Raw genomic sequence first — 24,939 nt, 5'->3', positions numbered from 1 at the left:
CAGGGGAGTTAACAAAAGCTGGGCTTTGTGCCTCAGTCAGAAGATGCCATAAATGCTGTTCCTGACTGATTCCTCCCTAGTCCAGGTGAGGAAACTTGTGCCAGAGAAATCAAACCCTCCCAGTGCCTCACTCTGAGAGAGTCTGGGGGGTGGTTTTGGGGGCCTCAGGATTATGAGAGCATACTGAGCAACTGCATGTCAGCTGTAAAATCACAGAATGCCCTGAGTGGGAAGGGACCCACAGGGATCATGGAGCCCTGCCCAGGACACCCAACAATCCCACCCTGTGCCTGAGAACGTTATCCAAACACTCCTGGAGCTCTGGCAGCCTTGGGGCAATGCCCATTCCTTGGGAAGCTGTTCAATGCCTGACCAACCCTCTGGGGGAAGAGCCTTTCCCAATATCCCCATAATTTCTCCTGCCACAACTTCAGGCTATTCCCTTGGGTCTGTCACTGGTCACCAAAATATCCAGTGATGCAGGAGTGTGCCAGTGAGGCTGGCAGGGTGTGTGTGGCAGTTCATGTGCTGCTTGTGAGCATGGCTGGGACACAGAGGAGCAGCTGTGGAATCCTCTTGTTTGGGGTGGATGCTTCATGGGGCACCCACCTGGGGAGGGAACTGCCTTGCTTGTGTTAGAACCAGGTGACTTGAGTGTGGTTGATGCAGTGGCTCTGCAGGGGAAGCTGTGGAGGGTTTTATTGGAATTTCTATTTATTGCATCATTAGCAGCAGTGGAAGGCTTTGCTCTGTACCAACAGGCTCCTTTGGTTTATGAGGGGTGTGTAAATCCACTGCTGAGCTCCTGCAGTGCAGCAGAGCCTTGTGTGGGACCCCTGCAAATGAAATCCCAGGAGTGCTCTTTGCATTCATTACCTTGCCACAGGAGTGTGTGGAGGTTTGTATCAGAGTCCATAAATTAGGAAATAGGAGCTATTCTGCATAGATGCTCTTGTTGATGTGTGCACAACCAAGTTAGCCAACAGCAGGGAGCAGCAAAAGCTGGTGGGCAAGAGGTTGGGGATGTCTGTGTGTGTTCTTGTAGCAGGTACCTGACCTGTGCCTCCTCCTGCTGCTGGATGAATAAACACTCAGTGCTCTTGCTCTTTCTCCCCTTTCAGGCTCTGAATTCAGAGCTGTTCTGCAGCTCCACACATTGCTGGCTGTGCTGCAGCCCTGGCTTTGCTTCTGCTGATGTAGGAGGAACATGGAAGCAGGACCCTTTTCCCTGCTAGGCTGAATTAAACTCTTGCAAACTTGTTCTTCTTGGAGAATTTAACACCGAGGTCAAGCAGAAAACTGTGTGAACTCTTAACAGGCAGTGAGGGAGCTGTATTTCTTAATAAAACTGTGTACAGCAGTTCCATGGAGACTTACATATTGGGATTTTTCAGAGTAATGGCTTCACTCAGGTTCTTGCAGCTCCACTGTCCTGTGTGTTTTCCTGCAGGAGGGTTGGGACTTTGTTCTGCTTCTGAACTTTCCTCTTATTCAGGGAGCATGCAGGACAGAAAAACTGCTGTGTTCCATGGTACCAGGAGCATTGTCAAGGGCAGGGATGGCAGCAACAGAGCCAGGTCTGGAAAGCAGACATGGGAGGAGATTGCTCAGCTCTGCCCCCTCTGCATCCCTTTAATTTAGCAACGTGTCCTTTTTCCTTAGCATTACTGATTCCTTTTCTTCAGGTTTCCTTCCTGTCATTCCCTCACTGCACTGAATTTCAAAACCCTGATCTGCTCAGAGCCTGCAGGAAGATCTTTTCATTCATGGGGCTGAAGTTCAGGTGCAGCCATCTTTACATAACCTTTTTTAATTGCTCATTAAAGCGGAACAAGTGGCTGGTGATGGCAATGAATTTTTCCCCCTTGCAGGCAGCAGTGGCTTGCCAAGGTCAATGAAATCTCCAAAGCTTCTCTCCAACATCAGGTCTGCTGGGATTGCACTGCTGCTTACAGATGGACATTTTTAATCTGGCTGCTACATATTCACTTAGGCAGAGGGGGGAAAGTGTGAACAGGGAGAGCATTTGGAAGATTGGATTTTTCTCATGTGAAAATAGCTCCCATTTCCTTCGTTTCTTTATTATTTTTTAAGGTAAAAAAGAAGCAATGGTCCAGGCTGGGTTTGGCATTTCCTTCTGCCCATTTTCATTCCTCTGACTTTGGCAGCTCTGAACATCTTTAGAGCTGTGTCTTTGGGTGGGTTTTACCAAATAATGCAGTAATTACACCCAGGGGCTCTTTGTAGGCTGTGTCCAGAGCAGGCTGAGCTTCATCTTGCAAAACCCAGTGCTTTAGATCCATGTCCACAGAAGAAACCTTTCAGCATAATTATCCCCCCCCCCCCCCCCAAAAAAAGAGTATTTTAAATCTTCAATCTTCCCAAACAAAAAGCCTTGAGAAACTTTTCCCTTTCTTTTCTTCTGGCAGTAATTCAGTGCCTGTGCAAACACTTCAGCTTACTCACAAATACATTAAATTTTTTTGGATGGACGAGGTTGCTGGGATTTAGGGAGATATATAGTGTTTTCCCCTTTCTTTTTCTTCCTGTCATAGTTGTATATGCAACTTGACAAGAGATCCTGGCAGCCTCTTTCTCCAGAACAGTAAACAGAGCCAGTGCTGCAGTAGTTTGCAGATAAATAATGTATTACAGCCTGTCAAATAAAGCTTTGAGCAAATACCACTTTAAAGGGTCATATATTATGAATCTGAATATTACCCTACAGATCATTATTTCCCAGACCCTTTTGATTCCTTATTATGCACAGAGCAGCTCTGGGAACAGGTCACCTTTTCCCACTACCCCTAAACCTGACAGAATTAGTATTAGCAAGATTTCTCCTGTGGATGGTTTTGTTTAACCTGCAGAAAGAAGCTCAGAAATCATCCCTCAACACTCCTCTCCCCATCCAAATGTCCTTGAAGATGTATTTCTCTTTGCTGTCTCAATTAGGAATGTGACACACATACATTTATTTATTTAAGATCCTTGCTTTGAGGTTGCAGGGAATACATCATCTGTTTGATTGGTTTTTAGGGGAAACCTTCCTAGAAATTTAGGAGGCTGCTAAAATACAGCTGGATATTTAGCTAATGTGAGTGTTTGAAGAGGATGGGAAGTATATCCTTTTGGCATTGCTTTAGGAAAATCTGAGCTGTGTTTTCATGGTGCTGGCTCCAGTTACAGCTGGGTGTTTCCTTCCTGCACCGATGGGGTTTGGTGGATCCCAAATGTCTGTGCCTGTGCCAAGTGCAGGGGCCTGGAGGTTATTTCAGCCATTTTCTTCTTCAGCAAACAAAGCAGGAGACACAAGCCACCAGTGTGTGTCCAGCCCAAAAATGCCAGCTTAGGAAGGAGGGGATAATCAGTTTATCCCACTTTTCCTTGGGAGGTTTTGCCAGGCACTCGTGGTTGTCTGGTGCTGCTGAGCCCTCTCTGGGGTTTTGGTGTCCCCTCCTCAGCTGCAGAGCAGGGGCTGCTCTCTTGTGCCCACTTGGGTCTGGTGGCAGCAATCACAAAACACTGCTCCTCCTTTTTGAAACAGTTTTTTAAACTCCCCTCCTCTGGTTAGAGAGGGTATTTGTTGGATTATGCCCTTTCCTGAGACAGAGATGGGGCAACTGAGAACTCAGAAATAAAACAATCAATAAATGTTTAAAAAACTTTTCTTTTCAGTCTTATGTGAAGAGTAAAGCAATACAGATGTTATGATTCACACCATCACAATTAAAAGCCAACTATTTTCTAATTACAATACATTATAAATATTTCTTAGCCTATCAACTTTTACCACAACACCATGCTGTAAATACCTTAAAACAATCATCTAAAATTACCCCTCAGAAGTTCTAGTACAATACATCTTCCACAGTTCCATTTCTCCAAAGAATCTAATCTTATTTACAAAACCATCCTTTAAAACTTGTTTCTAATTCCATTTCTCTCTCAACAGTGTCTGTCCTATTCCATGACATTTTAAGTCAGCATTTCTTGTCTCAAAGTTTACATACAAATACATACTATGTGAGCCTTCTGTCAAACTTTGAAAATTCTCTACAAATCCACTTCCCACAGATTGTAGCACTGGAGTTTTAGGTAGAATCTTCCCCTATTAATACTATTGATTATGAAAAATGTATTGAGGAGGAAGGAGAGTCAGCTGGGAAGAGAAACCTTCCCCTGAGAAGTGTGTGTGGTACCCAAACTTGGCCTTTTTCTGAGGCCATGGGAGCTGCTTCATTTCCCACTGGTGAGCCTTGCTGGCAGAGGGAGAGATGGAAGGAAACCAGTGTCTGCATTTAGGAACTTCCACCAGGTTTTATTTCTCCACCAGGACATTTCTTATGGTGGTGTCTCTGAGTTGCTTTGGGCTGGATGCTCCTCAGAGCCTGGGATTTGATTTCCTGCAGGGGAAGATGGATTGAGTTAGTGGAGGAAAAAAACAATGAAGCAAGGAAGAAAAGATATTATGGGCCTATTGTTTTATGATGGCTCCTTGTATTGCCTTTCCATAAAGCTGTGCAATTAAGGAGATGTAGAAGCAGGGAAATTGCTTATTTGTCCTCTGCTCTCCTCATGTGAGAAAGCTTTCCTCTCAGAAGGAAGGATTGTGGGGTTGTTTGAATAAATCTGGGAATCTCATCTTATAGAGGAGCAGGAATATGCTCATCCTGTCAGGTTTGGGGGGAGTTTGGGGCTATTTAATATGTGTGTAAGGTTAAGGGTAATCTTTTAAATAACAAAAAAAGTCAGGGAATCCCCTGCTGTGTGTTTGGACTGGCTACAGGGACTGGGCCAGCAAAGCTGGTGAAGTCAAGGGCTGCACCCCATTTCTGCTGCTTTCTTCCCCTCCCACAGGATTCCAGAATGGCCTGGGTTGGAAGGGATCTTAAAGTTCATCTCATTCCACCCCTGCCATGGCAGGGACACCTTCCACCATCCCAGGCTGCTCCAGCCTGGCCTTGGGCACTGCCAGGGATGCAGGGGCAGCCCCAGCTGCTCTGGGCACCCTGTGCCAGGGCCTGCCCACCCTGCCAGGGAACAACTCCTAATTCCCAATATCCCATCTAAACCTCCCTTATTTTAGTTTGAAGCCATTCCCTCCTGTCCCTACAGTTCCTGCTGAGCTGTTCCGTAAACACCTCGGATTTCCTTTCACATCACGTTGGCTCTGAATGAATTTCAAAATTCTTTCAAGCCTTTTTATATTTCAAACTAATTTCTTCAGCACCTCGGGTGTCCTGGCCTGCAGAAAGAAGCCTGGCCAGCATTCTCTCCCCTTCTCCTTGCCTGGTGCAGATGCAGAATCCACTGCTGGCACCAAGTGGCTGCCGGTGGAAGCTGCTCCGGAGGTTTTGGACTCGCTGGCTGATTGTGGGTGTGATTTTGGGCTGGGGTAGGACCCCCCTGTCCTCTGTTTGTCCTGGTGGGATGTTGGGAGCAGGAGCTGCTCCAGCCCCTTCTGGATAATGCCAGGTGAGCTCTGCTTTGGCTCTGCTTTCCCTTCTTTAGGATCCATAAAGGGCAAAAGGCTGTCACAGGACTTGGTAGCTGTAGTAAACCCCAGTGTGCTGTGCCCTGCAGCCCCTCCCTGGAGGGTGTGGGGTTATTTCCCCCCCAGTGAACAGAACAATAACCTGTACAGTATCATCCTGTGCCTGAGGGCAGATAATTGTGATTTCCTGGGAATGGGCACTATTTTTCCTGCTTTTTCAAATACCCAGAGGATTTTAACACTTAACACTGTTTGTAGGCTGTGTATTGAGTACTGAAAGACAAATTCCTGTAGATTTTGCACCCTCCTTCATCTCCTAGTGCTGAGTTGTGTTAGGCTAGAAGACATTCCAGAGGGTAGATGAGCATGGAGGTACCTCTGCTCCCAGGAAAGGGGGTGTCAGTGGTACCTGGGGATTTTCTTTCATCAGAAATCAATAAGTTTCCACTCACAAATCCTTTGGAGCCCAGTTTCTCTATGGATAAACACAATCTCTGACATAGCAGAAAAAAATAAACAGAATTTCCTCCCTGAAATTAAATGACATGGCCTGCTTATCCCTTCTGTAATTAATTTAAATGCATCTGACAGCAGCTTGGAGGGAAGATTTGAACTTTCTTTATCCCTCACTGTGATGCTGTTGCTTTTACTCAGTTCAGTGGTGCTTCTGTTGGAATTTGGGAATGGATGTGGACCAGCTCTCACTTCCCAGCCCCTTTCTGGGCTGACATGGCTGTACATGACAGTGGGCATCTGAGTGTCCTTGTTTAATGTTAGAAATGTTCATTTTAAAATGAGATAAATAACAAGCAGCATAAATTCCATAGTTTCCAGGCTTTTTTTTTTTATTTCTTGTGAATAGCTGTGTGGTGTATCAGTAGAAAAATGAAGATGAAAAGTATTTAATTTTTTCCTTCCTGGTCTTTTTTGCATCTGGTAGTGCAAAACTGACCACAATCTAAAAGTTTACTTCCAAAAAACCCACAAGGAGCTGGTTCTTTATTTGCCCAATCTGCAGGGAGCTGTGCTTGCTTGTGTTACCCCATGGGGCTGATCCTGAGTGCAGGGCAGGGGGAGAGGGGCTGATGGGCTTTAGACACCAACTTGAGATTTTCTAAGCACAGTCACCACTTAGAAGGTTGAGCTGAGCTATTTGGACACATTTCCTAGCCTTTCATTAAAGATTCTACCTAAAGCTCTGCTAAAACCTGGGGTATTTTAAGGCTGTTGGTAGAAAAATGCTGATTTGTGTCTTTGGGGATGAAATTAGGAATATTACAGCAGAAGAAAGCTTCAAAAGCAGCACTGATGGAAAATTTTTGTGTCCCAGGGGCATTTTCTTTGCATTCTTCAGGCATGGCAGAAACTACTGCATCTGCTTTTTAATGAAGAACATTTCCAAAAATGAGTTTTCCCTCTCCTTTCCCCAGCACAGGAGAGGCCCATGTTTTGCATCCTGAGTGATCCCCAAAGCCTGTATAGATGACAGTAAAAATCAGCATTTTCCCCCAAAACTGTGTGGGCCACTCAGGTGAAAGCACAAGGGGCTGAGGAGCAGAATTTCTCCATTTGGGATCTGCCTCCTGCCAAAGTCTCCCATACAAATCCCTCCAGCCTTGGTGCTCCACTTACCAGCAATCCCTTGGTTTCCCACTGGGAAAAGCAGCCAAAATCTGGTTGATGTGGTAATAATTAAATTTTCATTAGCACTGAAGAGCAGCTAAGGCTGGAATGGTCAGCTCAGCAGGCAGCAGAATGTCAGTCACTGGTACCACGTTGTTTCCCATGAGTTAAAAGATTAATTTTGTTGTTAAATGTCATCTTCTGGCTTGTGATCAGCTGGAGTGTTGGTGTTGTGTTTCCTGGTGAATTTGGAGGGATATAATCTATCCCAAGTGCTGAGATCTGTGAAGCTGGGTGATGTTGATGCTGGTAGATTGACAGAGGAGGGGGAAGAGGAAAGGATGAAATCCCCATTATTCAGAGCTGGTGCTCCCAGCCAGCACCTTCCCAAGCTGGGCAGTGGCTCTTCCCTCCTCCCCTGCAGTGCAAGCTGGGAGACAAACCACTGCAGGAGAGATGGATTAGTGGGGAAAACCTTCTCTGCTCTTCTCAAAAGGGCTTTTTGCAAGTTCTGCAGGGGCCTCACAGCAGCATTTGTAAGAGTCAGGGACTGGAAGGGGCTGAGGATGAGGAGAATTTGGGGAAGGTGAAGTCTGGAGACATCCATGAAGCTTCCCTTGCTGGGACACTGGTACCTTTGCAGGACTTCTCTTTGGTTTATTAACCACTGGTCCTGTTTAGAGCAGCCACTCATTAGCCCAGTCCTGTGGGATAAAGCTGGGAGGGGTTTCTGAGTTCTTTTTTCTTCCTTTTTTCTTCTTTCTTTTCCCTGGGGATTTTTTCTTTCCAGATCACAGCTGCACGTTATCAATTTCTTCAGGGAGGTCCTGACCTCAACAGGTGGCCTCACACATTAAATGTTGGGTTTTGGTGGGTTTGTTTTGGTTTTGGTTTTGGTTTGGTTTTTTAGGGTTTTTTTGTTTGGTTTTTTTACTTTTGTTAAGATTGGGATTGAAGTGCTCGGGATGATATTTCGTATTTAGATTCAGATGTTTATTATTTTTATATATATTATAAGTTGTGAGTTTTATAGTATTTTATTAATAAGTTATAAAATGTTTATTTTTATGTAAGTTTTTTTAAGGTTAAACTATTTAATTAAGAAATGAAACTTAAATTATTTTTACTTTTATTTTAATAACTAATTACTTGAAGTCCACAATGCGTAATTTTTTGTTTAATTATAAAATATTACTTAAACATATGAAGAAGGAGGTAAAGAAAAGCAACTAGCTACTGTCTTAAAACTTTTATTTTGTCTCATATATTGTTATATTTTAAAATTCTAAACTCTAAGTTTTCTACTCTGTGATATTACACACTTCTAATTAAACTACACACTCATAATCTTTGTGCTATCAATCAATTTGGGAAGCTTTCTCCATGGCCTCAGGTCAAATGAAAACTCACCTGAAAGGTGCCTGTGCTCAGCTGGGGCTGGGCTCTTTCTCCAGGCAGCACTGACAGAACCAGAGGACACAGCCTCAAGCTGTGCCAAGGGAAGTATAGGTTGGATATTAGGAAAATGTTTTTTACAGAAAGGCTGATAAAGAACTGCCAGGGGAGGTGGTGGAGTCACATCCCTGGGTGTGTTTAAAAACAGCCTGGATGTGGCACTGGGTGCCAGGGTTTAGTTGAGGTGTTGGGGCTGGGTTGGACTCGATGATCTTGGAGGTCTCTTCCAACCTTGTGACTCTGTGAATTCTGGGAATTCTGTGAAATGCAGTGTTCTCTTGGGGGTTAGACTCTGTTAGTACAGAAAGTCTAAAATTCTCAGCATCCAGGACTCCAACAGAGGCTTCTCCCAAGAGCTGTCCAAGGAATTGCACATAGGGCCAATGTGGAGAGACAATCCCGGGGAAAGCAGATCCTGGAGCACATCAACACTTCTCATTCACCAGAGTTTCCTGCAATATTAATTCTTTATGGTGCCTTTTTCATGCCTCCCACCCGAGGTGGAGCTTTGTGCTGCTCCTGGTTTTCACCTCCCCGTTCCCTTCCCTCGCAGTTTGAGCGGCACGACCCGGTGGAGGGGCGGATCACGGAGCGGCAGTTCGGGAGCATGCTGCTGGCCTACAGCGGGGTGCAGTCCAAGAAGCTCACTGTCATGCTCAAGCAGCTCAAGAAGCACTTCCAGGATGGAGAGGTCAGTGGCATTCGTGGAAAATTTGGGAAAATTCCACCCAGCCCCAGGCTGGGCTGAGAAATGAGTTAAGCAATCCCCCGTCCTCTTTGGAAAAGCGTCCGCTCCATGCTGAGCTGTGGGGGAGAGAGGGAAGAGCTGGGAGTGCAGTGGTTGGTGTCCAGTGCAGCCTGTAGGTTTGTTCCTTATGAAAATAGATGCTGTAATTTTAAAAATTCAATTTGCTGAATGGTACCCTGGGTCTGGAGCCAGGACAAACACTGAAGCCGTGCTCCCAGTTCCTGGCTCGACCTTGGATTCGTTAACTTCTGTGAGCAGGCAGTTTATTATTTAGTTATTAACTTCTGGGGAAAATTACTCACAATTTAGAGAGGAGTAAGTTTGCAGACCCTACACTCATTAATTCAGGGAGAGTCCTTGGAATAAGATATCCATACCACAAGATGTGCTTTATCAGGTAAGGCAAGTACGGGCTGAGAAATTATTGAGCATTAGAATTTTACATCTGCCCCTGTAATGGATGTTCTTTTATTAAGCCAGAATGTTCTTTTATTAACTGGGATATAAACAAGCAATTCATCAAAGTGAGAATGGATGGAAAGTCTTTGGCTGGCTGTTTTAGAGCTGCTTTCTTCTAACATCAGAACCAGAGTTTATTTCTTTACTGGTTTAGGTGCCAAGTGTGTTATAAAACACAAGTTCTGACCAGGGTCTGCAGCTCTTTTTGTTCCTGAATGGGATTCCTACATTAACAGGAATAATTTGATTTCTCCAGGAAAAAGTGCTTAAATGCAATGTGTGTCTAATAGAAAAATATCAGCTCTGCTTTTGAAGTTTGCAAATTGTTGATTCTTTTGCTGTGATTTTTGGATTTATATATATAGATATGTGTGTGTGTGTGTGTGTGTGTGTGTATAGATATTACTGAACAGTAGCTGGCTGTGTGAGAAAAGAGGCAAAGGAATTTATTTTGGAAGGTTTCCTACAGCAGATGTTTTCTTCCTTTCATGTTTAAGCCAAGACCCTGACATCTGTGCCAGAGGAAGAACTTCTTGTTCTTACCTTACTCCTCATCCCCAAATCAGCCAGATTGTCTTTCTATTTACAGCCAGCCAGATTCAGAGCAAATCTTTATCTTCCTTTATTCCAAGGACTTTCAAGGAGAGAAAATGAGCAATAGGACAAAAAAAAATATTTGTAAGGAACAGAAATGGTGAAAAATTCATGATTGCTTACACTGGTGAGGGTGAAATGCCCAGAACTGTCCCAGACTCACCCAGCAAGGCTTTCCCTTGGAAGTGCAGTTCTTTTGAGAGAGCTGTCTCATGGAATCTGCCAGACCTTGTCTTCTTTGTCTGATGCAATTACCTTGACTGTGCAAGGCAACCCTGGCAGCCTCCAAAACAATAAAACTCTGGGTTTAATCTAATCTTTAGCTGTTTTCCAAGGCTTTTATTCTTCATTCCTGCTTTTGAGAGTGATAAGTTTTCTTCTATTAACTGCTAATCTACTTTCATTATTTTTTTTCCTTGAGGAAAAATCCCATTTTACCCTGGGAAGGTGAACTTTGCTTATTCAGCAGAGCTGCCACACTCTGTTTTGTCTAACATTGCTTATGAGTGTCCTCCCCAAGCTGTACTTACACAGCTGCTTTTCTCCTGCTAAGAAGGACCTGAATCATCAGCAATATTCACAAGCAATGTGTTGTTTGGTTTATGCCCCCCTAACTGCTGGAAAACCAAGCTGTCTCTTCAGAAACCAGTGATTCATGTCATCTCCCACTTGTGCTTCAAGGGCTGGCTGGGGTTTTAGCAGGGGGTGGCAGTAAGGTGGAATTCCTGGCTGGACCTGGATTCCCAGGTGAACAGTCCTCATTTTTGCAGGAGATGTTTGAGCTGTTGTGTTACAAGCAGGTGAGTGCTTCAGGAATCTCCCTGTTTATGTTTTGTGAGGATTACTTGGGTGATGAAGGGATTCAGCTGATTATGAATAACAGCTGGAGCTACAAATGCCTTGAAAGATGTGATCATTCATCTGTTGACTTGCCTGAGGCTGTCCCAATCTCTGATTTGTATTTTATTTTGGTAGCTGGAACAGAGTTAATGTTTATGCCAGCCTCAAAAAATATGAAATTTCATAATATTGATGGTATTCTTGCTACAGACATTCAGTGGTTTTGTCCCTGTGAATGCCACAATTTGTAGGATACACTTGTGTCACTGGTTTTGGTTTTCTCAGCTGGTGAAAGCACCACAAAGGCCAGGTTGGGTGGAGCTGGGAGCATCCTGGGATAGTGGAAGGTGTCCCTGCCTATGAGATGGGCTTTGAGGTCCCTTCCCAGCCAAACCATTGCAGGATTCCAAACAGGGCTCCATTATGCACAGACAGCAGTGCTGCTTGGCCTTGGCAAATTTTGGGAATCCCAGGAAATACAAGGTTTATGGCTCTTTGCTTAGAGCACTGCAATCCCCAGGTGTCCCAGACAGAGCAGGCAGATCACAGCACAGATCTTCTGCTGGCCTGGAAGTGGCCACACTTGGTTCCTCCAGGCTTTCCACACTCCCAGTGCCCTGCTCTGGCAGGGAGGCATCATGATAATTGCAAAGATGTTTTCTCTTGTAGAACCATTGTACAAAACAGGGAGATCTTTGTGTTGCTTCCTGCAGAAGTACCTGATTTATTGGATTATTTTTTCCCTAGGACAGTATTTAATTTAATTCTGCTGTGCATCCTAGTGTTCCCCTTAGGAAGAGGAGCAGGCAGACATTCAAGGAAAGCTCCCTGCAGAGTTACCAGGGATTTCTCTCTTCACTCAGCTCTGTTGTCCACATGTGCTCTCCCATTTTGCCATCTCATTCTTTTTGGCCCAGATCCATGAGTCCAGGGCTGACAAAGCTGCTGTTGCATGTGTCAGTGCACACACAGATCATCACTGCAGGGCCACTTACTCCCTTACAGCAAAGATAGGAACAGCCCCAAATGTCTATATGGAAAGACCTTAAAAATGTTCTTTTTCTTTCAAAAGATTGGTGGCTTTTTCCCTGATTAGAAGTTGTTTGAGCAGAGTTACAGCAGATTGTGTAAATTTATATTTGACAGTACCTGCTGAACACATCCAGGTCCTGGAGCTGGGCTGTGTTCTGCAGTTTGGATTTTTAATATCTTGCTCTATTAATCTGTCGTGCCAGGCAGGATAGGAGGAGCCTGGAGCTGAACTCTTGACAAGCTGATTTATGTGTCCCAGAGAGGGAGTCTGAGTGGTTATTACTGTGGTGATGATTCACCTCCTCCCTGGGCTCCCTGCCATGGCTTTGCTGGAGTTGGAGGCTCCAGCTCCTGTCCCAGTGATGCTTCAGGTTTAGCTTTTATATTTCAGATTCTGTGCTGCTTTAGTGTGTGGGTCTGAGCTCCACATTAAGGGATGGTGAGCTCTGTGCACAGAGCAGGGAGACAAAACAATTCCTGCTCCAGCTGGGCACCAAGGACAAATGATCCAAATCTCAGCCCAAGAGCACAAACACCATGGGCTGGAGAGAGAAAAACAAGGATGGGACTGCAGGGGCTAAAGCTGGAATGGGACAATGAACTGCAAGATGCAAATGGAGCAGAACTGATCAAAGTGAGAGACCCCATGAGCATTTTGTGGCCATTTTGGTTCATCTTGGGTTCATTTTGGTTCATCCTGGGTGCAGCCCTGGTTGGGCTCTTGTGCTGCCCAAGGTGGATCCATGCAGGAGATCCTTTTAATAAATCCCTGCTTTATTCTGTAGCTCTGTCTGGCCTCTGTTCTAGGGCAGCCTTCTCAAGGCATCCCCAGCAGTGCTGTGGTGGTGCTGCAGCTGCACAGAGTGATAAAATCAGGTGCAGTGTAACCAGGTGGGGTTCAGAGCTGTGCTCATCAGCAGTTCTCCTGGGGATCTCAGGATGTTTTTCCATGACTGTCCCAGAGTGTGGCTGTCACTGAGCACATGCTCACCTGGCCCAGGTGTGTGGAGCAGACAGGGATCCTGCCTCCAGCAGCAAAGCAGACTGGGACACTTCTGTGCTTTAGTGTCACCTTCTGCCACACTGGGTAAGACCTGAATTCCCCCAGGGATCCCTGGATCTCTTGGGAGAGACCTTACAGTGCATGGGCTTGTTGAGTTTTTAATCTTTTTTTGTTGTTAGGGTTGGGATTAAATGTGTGAGATGGTATTTCTTGTTTGGATTCATATGTTTATTAGTTCTTATCTGTATTACAGTCTCATAAACCCTGAGTTCTACAGCACTTTACTAACAAATTACAAAATGGAGATGTATCTCTCTCTACAAGGTCTTTTAAAGATAAACTGTTTAATTAAGAAATGACACTTAAATTATTTTTACTTTTAACTCAATAACTAACTACTTGTGACTTGCAATGCAGACTTTTTTATCTAACTACACAACATTACTTAAACTCATGAAGAAGTTGAAGAAGGACTAGCTTCTGCTCTAAAATTTTTATCTTGCTTTATATATATTACTGTATTTTAAAATCTTAAGCTCTAAGTTTTTTACTATGTGATATTACACACTTTTATTCAAACTACACACCTATAATCTTAGGTTTATAATTTAATTTTGGAAACCTTTTCTATGGCTTCAGATTAAATGTAATGTTTTCTTGGGGGTCAGTGTCTGTCAGCACAAAAAGTCTGAAATTCTCAGTAACCAGGAAAGGTTACTGAAAATATCAATATATCAAAATATCAAATCAAAATATCAAACATGGACTGTTTGATATTGCCATTGCAAGTGTGCAGGCTTCAAATCAATTTATCAATTCACCTGTTTGCAGTGGTCTCCTACATCTGAGGTCTACTCACCTGGAAATGGTTTTCAGTCCCTCCCCTTTGTGGGACTGGTGGGGCCAGGAGGGGAACAAAAGTACAGGTCACAACCCAAACATCCTCAGGTGCCAAGGCTGAGTTTTTGGAGTGTGCAGATGATTCTGCACTTGTGGCTGCAGCTTTGGGCCAGTGGGTCACTGTGTCATTTCCAGGAGTGTCCACGATCTCTGTCCCATCACCACATGAGTGTCTTTTCTGTGTCCTAGGGGCTGACTTTTGAGGAGGTGGAGAACTTCTTCACTTTTCTGAAGAACATAAATGATGTGGACACAGCTTTGAGCTTCTACCACATGGCTGGAGCTTCTCTTGATAAAGGTACTGAGACCTGTGGGGTGTTGAGGTGCTGAAAGCCTGAGGGAGCACAGCTCATGCTGTGTCTTTGGAGTTGGGAAGATGTCAGACAAGGCCAAGCTGACAGGTTAAAAATGTACCCAAAGTGTAATTCCTGCCTGTAATAGGTGCCTAGCTCACTACATGCATGGATAAAGAGGGATTTCAGGCTTTGTACTCCCACAGTTTTCAGTGGAGGGAGAAGCAAGGCTGGCATGTGTAGCCTGAATGGATGAGGAAGCAGTGACTTCATGGTGGTACCTTCAGAGGGACCTTTCTGCTGTCTGTGTGCAAGGTGAGCTAATGAGTGTGCCACAGGCTGTGCTTCCAGATCCCAGGGACACCACTGTTTCCTCCTCATCCCCATCTTCTGAAGGGACCTTTTTTCCCCAATATACAAAGGACCTCAAAAAGGAGTGTAAAAGAATTCTTGCAGAGTTATTTTCTGTGGAGGTCTCTGATCACATGGCAGAGGCACAGCAGCAGTGGGGCTGGGGGTAGGAACTGCTCAACCCTTGTTTTGTTTCAGCTTTGCTCAAAAATCATTGACTTTGCCTAGAAACAAGGGCTGGATGATGCATTTCTGATTGGGAAGCCAAGCAGTAGCAAACACCTTCAGAGCTCCTGGGAGTGCTGGAGGGAAAGAGGGGGAGCACTGGAACACCACTGAGGTCCCAGACTGAGCATTAAAGTCTGTCCAGAGACTCAATTTTAGATAACCCACAGTCCAGAGGAGTGGGCTGAATAAACCTCAGAGCTGGTGTTTCCTGGGGACCTTGGTAATTATGTGGTTTATTGATCAGACCAATCCATATCCTTCTCCTTATCACCATGTTTCATTTCCTGAGCTGGTCTGTCTCAGGTTTGTTCTTAGATCTGACACACTGATTTTAAAAAAAGGCAAAAAATCCCCCAAATAAATTTCAAACCAAGTCCCACCCTGCTGTCAGGATCTGTCACAAGTGCTTTGGTCTTTGGGTTTTTTTAAGAGGGATTCTTTTTTTTAACAGACTGAGGATATAAAATAAAGATGGCAAAGTCATTAAAAGAGTTTTAGGCTAAGTGGAAACTCTTGTCTGCTACAAAGTTAAAGCTGATTCATTTAGGCAGCTGCAGAATTAAATATTTTGGAAGCCAGCTATTCCAACTGCTGCTGTTGTGGGAAAATTAAGGCATTAATAGGTTTGGGGACAGTGAAATTACAGAGGGAAACAAACGTGTCACATCTCTTCTTGTGTGTGTCAGCAGCCCTTCTCATCTTAAATTTTTTGGGGGGAAATCATCTGTACTTTTTGGTTTAGAACACCATTACCTTAAGACTTAAAAGAAGCTGATGGGATTTTCCTTTCATTTAAAAGTAAAATACCAAGTCTGGGTGTGCTGCTGCTGCTCTGAGCCCTTTCTGTAGCATCCCCGGGGAGGTGATAGCCCAGCAAATCAAATTTACTCAGTGCCTACAGGAAATTAGCATTTGTCCTGTCATGGAATACACATTTTCACAGAATTTAGGTCTGTGTGCAGTTGGTAAATCAGTGTGATTGCTGTTTAATGATGTGCCATTAATGAGCTTGTGCAGCCACTGAGCTGGGAGTGCTGGGCTGGGCTAAGGGAACCTTCCCTGGGCAGGGATCAGATTTAAATAAACCATAAATGGGGTGTGCCCTCCAAAAAGTGAAGTTTTCACAAGGTTGCTGGTTACAAACTAACAAAGTAAAAACTACACTGGGATGGGGACTAGGAAGATGTTGGTATGTGTAATAATTTGATGTTAACAATGCAGCAAACATTATTATGGTTTTAAAAGGGCTGTTTAAATTTTCAGAGGGGAAAAAATGGCTGCTACCAAAGCCTGACAGCCTGTTTTCTGTGCTGAATTAAAGTCTCTTCTTCTTCTAAAAAGGATCATAAACCTGTATTTTAATGACCCATTTAAAAAGACCCAGATTATTTGTTAGCCCATCTTTCATTTTCCCAGCAACATAATAGCTGTCATTCTCCTAAATCACAAGCACTCCTTAGGAGACTTCCCCAGCCTGGGCTCACAGCTGGAAGCAGGGCAGGAACTGAATTTGGTGCTTATTCCCCTTTTAGGAGGGTGTGAATTGCACTTTTCCTGGCACTGTGTGCAGCCAGGCTTTCCAAACAGCCCTGGTGCCAGCAGGGAGCTGTGGGATAACTCCTGTGGGGTTTGGGGCAAGGCATAGAAGGGCCAAAGCACAGGGAGACAGCTGATCCCACTGATCTGTGGCTTGGAGCAGGGCTGGAGCCCCAGAGAGGTTCATGGAAAATTATTTTATTTGAATAATGCTGCTTGAAACGGCTGCAGAGTGAACAGGGAGTCAGGGAGGGGCAGAGGTGAGCTGGAGCACAGCCATGGAATTGCTGCCTGCTGCCCTCTGCCTTGGACAGGGATGGGAGAAGCAGAGCTTGGAGTGCTCCTCTGCACTAATGGCAGTGCTGGCACTGGGAGGGGCTCTGGGACCCTGGTGTCCAACAGGATCCCTGCAGCTGCAGTCAGGTTTGGGGTGTCTCCAAGGAATCTCCTTCCTTTCCACATTTCTGGCTGTGGATATTGCACCAACAGCTCTGCTCTGGTCTGGGAGCTCTGCTTTTTTCTCCCTGATCTCCATGACTTTCTAGCATGCTGCCTTTGATGTCAAAACAGCTTCTGCTCAGCTGCAGGGCTGCAGTTTGAGAAGAGCAAGGAAAATGTGCTGTGCACACAGGATTGCACAAGGCTTATCCATCTCTTTCTGGATGGGTGTTCCAGCACATACTCATGCAAATGATTTGTAAAAAGTTAAAGAGATTTTGGGAGCTATGCTGCCAGTGACAGCATCCAACATTTCCAACTGAGAGCCCTGAAATGAAAGGTGTGCATCAACGGGAGGCTGATTTCTGGGAGCCCAAACACACATGTGTGTCCTGCCTTTCCATCCTGGAATGGCCCAGGGCAGGGAGCACTGCTCCCATCACCCCTGTGCCATTTGGAAAACAAAGGCAGCAGCCCAGCTGTCCATTCTTTTGGCCACATGTGTGATTAATCCCAAGTTGGAGGGAAAAGTGAAGTTTGCCATCTGGTGAGGCCCTGGCCTGGAGCAGCACTCAGTGAGGCATTGCTCACAGTGCACTTCTGGGAATCAGAGTGGAAAAAAAGGATAACTGTGTCAGACTCTAAACTTGCATAAAATCACTCAGATGGCTCATTAAAGGAACCAGTGGGAGATACCAATGCATGAAATTTAAGAAGCTTTTCAAGATAGAAATGTGGAACTCATTTTTGATGATATGAAATCCAGGAGAATTTCTATCCCAGAATTCTAAACCTGGACAGACTTTAAGAGATGCTCCCCAGACAGCACCTATTCCATTTCATGGTAAAGAAATGATTCCAGCAGCTTTGCTTCAATTTTATTTGCCTTCCTGAGCTACCTTGTGGTCTGGAGCACGTGTGTGGATGTGAAAGCAGAGATGCTTTCCCTCTTCCTTTTGATTCCTTAAAAACCAGCAGAGCACAGTCCTGCAGCCCCTGTGGAGTCATTCTGGCATCAAGCAGGAACGATGGGATGGAGCTGACACTTGTGCAGTTGGATCAATAAGAGAGGAAGCAGGAACTGCTGGCCATGAGTGCAAGTTCCAGCTGGGAAAACTGTGGCTGTGAAAAACAAACAGGAGGGGAGGGATCAGGAGACTCCCTGCAGAGATGGAAGGAGTGGGGAAAATCTCAGCAGAATAACATAAATTATAATTAAAGGAATTAGGACAAGGGGCAGTGTTTTAAATTGAAAGGGACATTTTGATTTGGTGTTAGGGAGAAATTGTTCCCTGGGAGGATGGGGAGCCCCTGGCACAGGGTGCCCAGAGCAGCTGGGGCTGCTCCTGGATCCCTGGCAGTGCCCAAGGCCAGGCTGGACAGGGCTTGGAGCAGCCTGGGACAGGGGAAGGTGTCCCTGCCATGGCAGGGGTGGCACTGAGTGAGCTCTAAGGCCCCTTCCAACCCAAACCATTCTGGAATTCTGTGATGAAGAAATCATTCTAACATTTTTTTATAAGTAAGGCTATAGCCACAGGGTACCTAGGGCACCAGGAGGGGAGGATGGCATCAAGGTGAAGCACCTTGAGAGAAATTTTACATTTACAACACAAATTAAATGAAATTTGGTGGTGTTGTCTGAGGAAATACAGAGTAATAACTGCTGACTGGAGCTACATCACTTATGGAGAAAGGGAATTTCACTCAGAAAGAATAATTACTTGGGAAAAGTAGGGTCCTACTTGAGATTATAAATATTTTACATATATACAATGCATCATTTCAATTTTCTCCTGCATTATTTAGTAAAAGGAGAGGTTTTATGGGGAAAAGGACCTGATGGTGGCTGTGAATTCCTCTCAGAAAACCCCAGATTTCACTCAGGGGAGCAGAAACAGGGTGGAAGGTACCAATAATGTAAGCATCAATGAAAAAATCCCATTAGAAATATTTTATGCAGTTTGCAATTAATCCAGTTACAGTATAAATTGGATTATTATTTCTTCCTTTGTGACACACTTAACTCTCCAAAATTCCTGAAGGACTGGGGATGCAGAAGCCCATAAGGAAAGCAGAGGCTGTTTGTGGTTTCAGTCTGGTTTTGTGATGCACCACTTCCCTCTCTTCCCTTGCTCCACAGCTAAACATTGATCCCAGGTACTGGGGATGGCATTTCCTTGGGTCAGGCTTTGTAGAGAAGCAATTTAGCTTTAAATACACTCACAGCAGCCTAGTGAGGGGGCTTTTCTTTTCCCATTTGTGCAGCAAAATCAACTGCCTAACCCTGCCAGATTGATAGCTCCATGGATTGCCCTTTTCTAAAGGTGGGGAATAAAACTCCTGCTTGCTTCTCTGCTGCCAGTCTAGGGAGAAAAGGGAAATAATTCCTTACAACTCTTTATTTTATTGCAAGGTTCATCTGGTCTGCTCCCTGCAGGAGGGTGGGTGGGTTTCTCCTGCAGTTATTGGGTTGCAACAGGAAAAGCAGGTTTTGGAATTCCCAGTTTTTGGAATACCCTGCTTGATAGAATTGAATGCTGGATAATGTGGTGATGTTAGCAGGGATCCCAGGACGAGGGAAGAGATGAGAATCTTGACTCCATGTTTCAGAAGGTGAATTTATTATTTTATGATCTATGTTATATTAAAATGATACTAAAGAAAGAAGAAAGGATTTCATCAGAAGGTTAGCAATGATAATAGAGTCTTGTGGCTGACTAGAGTCTCAACACAGCTGGACTTGTGATTGGTCATCAAGTAGAAACAATTTCACATGCTGGGTAAACAGTTCTCCAGATCACATTCTAAGGCAGCAAAACATGGAGAAGCTGAAGCTTCTCAGCTTCTTAGGAGAAAAGATCCTAGCAAAAAGATTTTTCATAAAATATGTCTGTGACAGGATAGCATTCCTTGGAATGCTGTCAGGAGGAGCTGCCTCGTTGGTCAAGCTTATTGCAGCCTCTCTGAGGACACCAAGGCTGGTTTCCACGGAGGAACAGGAGTGTCCTGCTGGGCTTGGCCCCTGTGTGACCCTGTGCCCTCCCTGTGTTGCAGTGACCATGCAGCAGGTGGCCAGGACCGTGGCCAAGGTGGAGCTGTCAGACCACGTGTGCGACGTGGTGTTCGCGCTCTTCGACTGCGACGGTGAGTGAGCGCCAGCTCAGCCAGGCTGGGGGAGAGCCCAGGGCAGGGAACCTGGGGGAAATGGTTCTTCTGGCCATGCTCTGTGTCCCTGGAGCTGGGGAGATCCCCTGGTGGATTATGCCCTTTGCTGACCCAGAGATGGGCAACTGAGAGGTGATTTAAAGACTGTTATTCCATTTTCAGTCTCGTGTGGAGGGTGAGACAATACAGATGTTGTAATTCACACCATCACAGTCACAAGCCAACCATTTCCTAATTACATTATAAGTGTTTCTTGGCCTATCAGCTCTTGCCACACCATGCTGTAAATGCCTTTATTATATTTGTGGGGTGCCCTGTGGCAGGAAGGAATGATCAATCTGACTCCATCTTCTCAGAAGGCTAATTTATTTTATTTATTATTTTATGATACTATACTATATTAAAGAATACTGTACTAAACTATACTGAAGAATACAGAAAGGATACTTACAGAAAGCTAAAAAGATAATAATGAAAACTTGTGACTCTTTCCAGAGTCCAACACAGCTTGGCCCTGATTCGCCAATGAGACAAAATAATTCACATGAAACCAATGAAACAACCACCTGTTTGATAAACAATCTCCAAACACATTCCAAAGCAACAAAACACAGGAGAAGCAAAGCAGATAATTATTGTTTTCCTTCTCTCTGAGGCTTCTCAGCTTCCCAGGAGCAAAATCCTGGGCAAAGGGATTTTTCAGAAAATGTGAATGTGACATGCCTTGAATCATCTAAAATTACCCCTCCTGGGTCCCACTACAGTGCATCTTTCACAGTTCTATTTCTCCAAAGTATCCAGTCTCTTTTACAAGGCATCCTTTGAAACTTGTTTCTAGTTCCATTTCTCTCTCCACAATGTTCCAGGGCATTTCTAAGTCAGCATTTCTTATCTCAAGGTTTGCATACAGATGCACACACTGTGCAAACCTTCTGCCAGGCTTTGAGAATTCTCTACAAATCCATTTCCCACATTCCCCCTGCCCTTTTGGGAAGGGTATCCAGGGGTACCCACCCTGTGAGATGTGGATGTTGGAGCACAGATGGGAGGGTTTGGTGTGCACACTTTGCTCCTTTTCCCCCACCCAGAGAACTCCAGTTGGTCTAACAGAATGAACTGTTGTGCTCCAGTGTTGGAAATGCTGGGGCTGGGGCTTTATCTCCAAAGTCCTAGACAAATGTCAGCTTAATTTTGAATTAATTAATAGCAGCGCTGTGCCCTGCTGGGAAGCTGGCTTTGCAGAGGCTGTGAGTGCCCCAGGGTGGTTGTTGTCATGCTGAAGCACTCCCAGCTTGATTTAACGGGAGTTACTGGAGCCTTTGCCAGGTGACAGCAATTCTGACTTGGAAAGAAGGAAATTCTGCATTTGCCCAAAACTGCCAGGTCAAAATCAGAGTTCTGGCTGGCATCCTGCTTCTCCAGCACAGTCACCAGCATCTGGCAGCTCTGAGTGGCAACACTGCTGCATAAGTATGAACATCAAAAAATGTATTTAATTAATTTAGTTCTTGTTGTCCCTCTTGATTTCAGTCCTGCCTGCTCCTTTGCACCTCCCTAAGGTCACATCTCCTGTTTTATTTTCCTCTGTGCTTCAGTACCACTGTTGTGATACAATCTTCATGCCAGATGATCAGGCTGAAGATCAGAGTAAGCTGAAGTGTAACCAAATATTCCCTGTTTGCCTTCTCTCAGAAGAGAATCTCCTAAATATTTTGATAGCAAATCTTTAGGGGGAAAGACTCTGGTTGCCAGAGGAGTCCCCCAAGGAAGAAAACAAGTAGAAAAGCAGGCACAGACATTTTTTATTATTATTATTTTGTTGTTTTCACTCTGTCAGTGTTTACAGGCATTAAAAACCTGCAGCACTGGAGGGAATTTTGCTCAACCCTTGATAGTTTGCTGGAATTTTGCTGTCCAGTGGCTGCATTTTCCATATCCTCATTCATCAGATCAACAAATCTTCCCTTCTACTCCATTACAAAAATTTGTGCACCCAACAATTTCCTAAACCACTGTTTCCTGGGAGGACAGGGACATTTGGTTTGCATTTGCTTCTGTGCCTCCTGCAAGCATCCATGGGGTTGGGATTTAAACCCTGTGGCTCGGGAGCCCTTGCTCAGCAGGATATTTTGGGAGGCGGGAGCCAGATGTGGTCTCAGTTTCTGCAGGAAAGGACACTCATGGCTGCTGCCCTTTAAAGTTATCATTTCAAGGAGGTTGCTGGTGGGTCTCTGATCGTTTTTCCTCCTTTTTGCAGGGAATGGGGAGCTGAGCAACAAGGAGTTTGTTGCCATCATGAAGCAGCGCCTGATGCGCGGCCTGGAGAAGCCCAAGGACATGGGCTTCACACGGCTCATGAGGGCCATGTGGAAGTGTGCCCAGGAGACAGCCTGGGACTTCACAGCTCCCAAGCAGCAGTAGTGGGGTTGGGAAGGAGCACCCCCATTCCCTGGATGAGCCCATGGGCACAGCAGGGTGGCACCAGGCTCTGGAGAGCCCAGGCTGGCTGTGCCAGGAGGGTTTTGTCAATCCAAGTTAGAAATCCACACCTGCTGAATTTGCTTGCTGCTGGCTCCTCCATCATCCTCTCTCTCAGGAACAAGCAAAGGACTTTCACTGCCAGCACCTCCGTGGCATGATGTGCCCTGCTCCAGAGCTGGGCCCCAAATCACCTTTATTTAATGCTATGAAAAATGGCATGGGAGGTTCTTTTGATTCTCAGCCTGCTCCTCAGAAAAGCCAGACAATTCCTGCATGCCCTGGATCCCAGGCCAGGATTGCAGCCAGCCAAAAGCCCTGTGCTGCACCTGCTGCAGAAGGGCAGCTAAAAGCAGTGCAGCTCTCCTGCCCTTCCTGCCTTGCACAAGCAGGAGCTCCCTGATTCCCTGAATGGGGAGTTGTACTGGGAAGGGCTGGCAGGTGTGGTTTGCTGGGGGCTGTCCTCTGTAAAATTCCTTGTAAAGATGTTCCTCCCTCAGCCTGGCTCTGTCTCTGCATTGCTCCACATCCTCCCCCAGGGCTGGGGCTGAGGCACTGAATGTGGGGTGGTTTGGGAGTGGGGGGAAACCCCCATGACTTTCCAGAGCTGGAAGGACAAAGGGGATCAGTCACTCCTGGAATACTTTCTGTCCCCAGCACAGGAAGGACATGGAGCTGCTGGAGGGAGTCCAGAGGAAGCCACCAAGGTGATCACAGGGATGGAGTATCTGTGCCATGAGGAAAGGCTGGGAGAGCTGGCATTGTTCAGCCTGGAGAGAAACTCCAGTGTGACCTCACTGTGGCCTTGCAGTGCCCGGAGGAGGTGACAAGAAACATGGAGAGGGAATGTTGACAAAGGCCTCAAGTGCCAGGACACAGGGAATGGCTTCCCATGGCCAGAGAGCAGGAATGGATGGGATATTGGGAGGGTGGGCAGGCCCTGGCACAGGGTGCCCAGAGCAGCTGGGGCTGCCCCTGCATCCCTGGCACTGCCCAAGGCCAGGCTGGACAGGGCTTGGAGCAGCCTGGGATAGTGGAAGGTGTCCCTGCCCATGGCAGGGGTGGCACTGGATGAGCTTTAAGGTCCCTTCCCACCCAAACCATTGTAGGATTCCATGGTTCACACAGGGATATTGATCCTGATCACCCCATCCTCTCCCCCTCATTTCCCAGGCTGTTTTGGGGTGGTTTGGGTGTCGCTGTGCTGTCACTCACCTCACACCCACAGGCCAAGGTGGGAGTGCAGGTGTGGCCCTGCCTGCCTCTCTCCTGCCTGCTCCCAGGATCTGTCGCCTGTCCCTGAATTCTCTTTTGGGATGAAGGCTGTTCCTGCCATCCCTGCTGCAAGTGAATGTGAAACAATGTGTCACAGCCCCAAATGTTGGGTTTTGTGTTGCTGAAATGCCTCCCGAGGTATTAAAGAGTCTTTTTTCCCAGCCCCACAACTGAAGAAGTCGAGGTTCCTCGGCTCTGCTTTTCAAGGTTGTTTATTTTCTCTCATCTATTCCATTCTTTCTCTGACCTGCTGAGATCTGTCCAGCAGGTCAGGTTGTGGCACACTCACTGCCCTTGGGGTGGTGTTAGTTTTTTAAACTAAGAACTACCTGTACTTTATTTACCATAATTTCCCAATACCCACCACCTATGTTAGACAGTCTGTCTCTACTCTAAACCAATCCAGAAGTGTCACCATCCCAGCAAAAGATGGAGGATAAGAAGGACAGGACACGCTCAGATTCCTCCATCTTGCCTCTTGAACCCCCATTCTAAATCCTCAAAATTCTAATTTTTCACCCTGTGACAAATTCACTATGATTCTACTCAAACCCTTGTGGCTTGTAACTCCTCACACAAAGTTGGTAATTGTTTCCATGGGCTAAAATGGAAGGCATAGGTGTCTTTGACTCCATGCCAAGGTCTCTGAGCCCCCTGCCAGGGTCTGGAATCACCCAGGGCAGCCAGAGGAATGTTCCGACACCCGAGCAGCCTCACCCCTCCTCAGGGTCCCCCTCGGCCCGTGCCGGGCACGATCCCTGCAGCCAGGCCCTGTTCCAAGGGCAGCAACTCCATGAGGTGGAGGCTCTAAAAAGGAGTTGTTAATAGAGTTGTTAATAACCCTCCAGGAGCAGGGTCCGGGGGGGGCTCTCTGGCGTCCCCTCCCCTGCTGGGGACCGGCTGGGGCTCCCCAGGTCTCGGCTCCGGTAAATCCCCCCCCGAGCCCCGCTGCCTCCCCGGCCCCCGGAGCCTCAGCCGGGCCCGCCCGCCTGAGGGCAGGGCTCCGTGACGTCATCCCTCCGCG

At 45.9% G+C, this 24,939-nt stretch overlaps 1 protein-coding gene across 4 annotated transcripts in view; it reads left to right on the top strand.

The window, feature by feature from the left end:
- Positions 1-23,139, top strand: part of MICU1 (mitochondrial calcium uptake 1) — a 95,227-nt gene extending 72,088 nt beyond the window's left edge. For all 4 annotated transcript variants that reach the window (XM_077183462.1, XM_054637599.2, XM_054637598.2 and 1 more), the window contains 4 exons: positions 9,129-9,266; positions 14,341-14,449; positions 20,052-20,141; positions 22,420-23,139. In XM_077183462.1, coding sequence (XP_077039577.1) covers positions 9,129-9,266; positions 14,341-14,449; positions 20,052-20,141; positions 22,420-22,583 — 501 coding nt within the window. In that variant the 3' untranslated portion in view covers positions 22,584-23,139. The remainder of the gene's footprint in view (positions 1-9,128; positions 9,267-14,340; positions 14,450-20,051; positions 20,142-22,419) is intronic.
- The last annotated feature ends 1,800 nt before the right edge of the window (positions 23,140-24,939 follow it).

This window comes from Agelaius phoeniceus, chromosome 9, assembly GCF_051311805.1.
Source record: "Agelaius phoeniceus isolate bAgePho1 chromosome 9, bAgePho1.hap1, whole genome shotgun sequence".
In the NCBI taxonomy this organism is placed as follows: domain Eukaryota; kingdom Metazoa; phylum Chordata; class Aves; order Passeriformes; family Icteridae; genus Agelaius; species Agelaius phoeniceus.
Note: the sequence above shows the minus strand (reverse complement) of the source record. Positions and strands in the feature narration are given on the sequence as shown.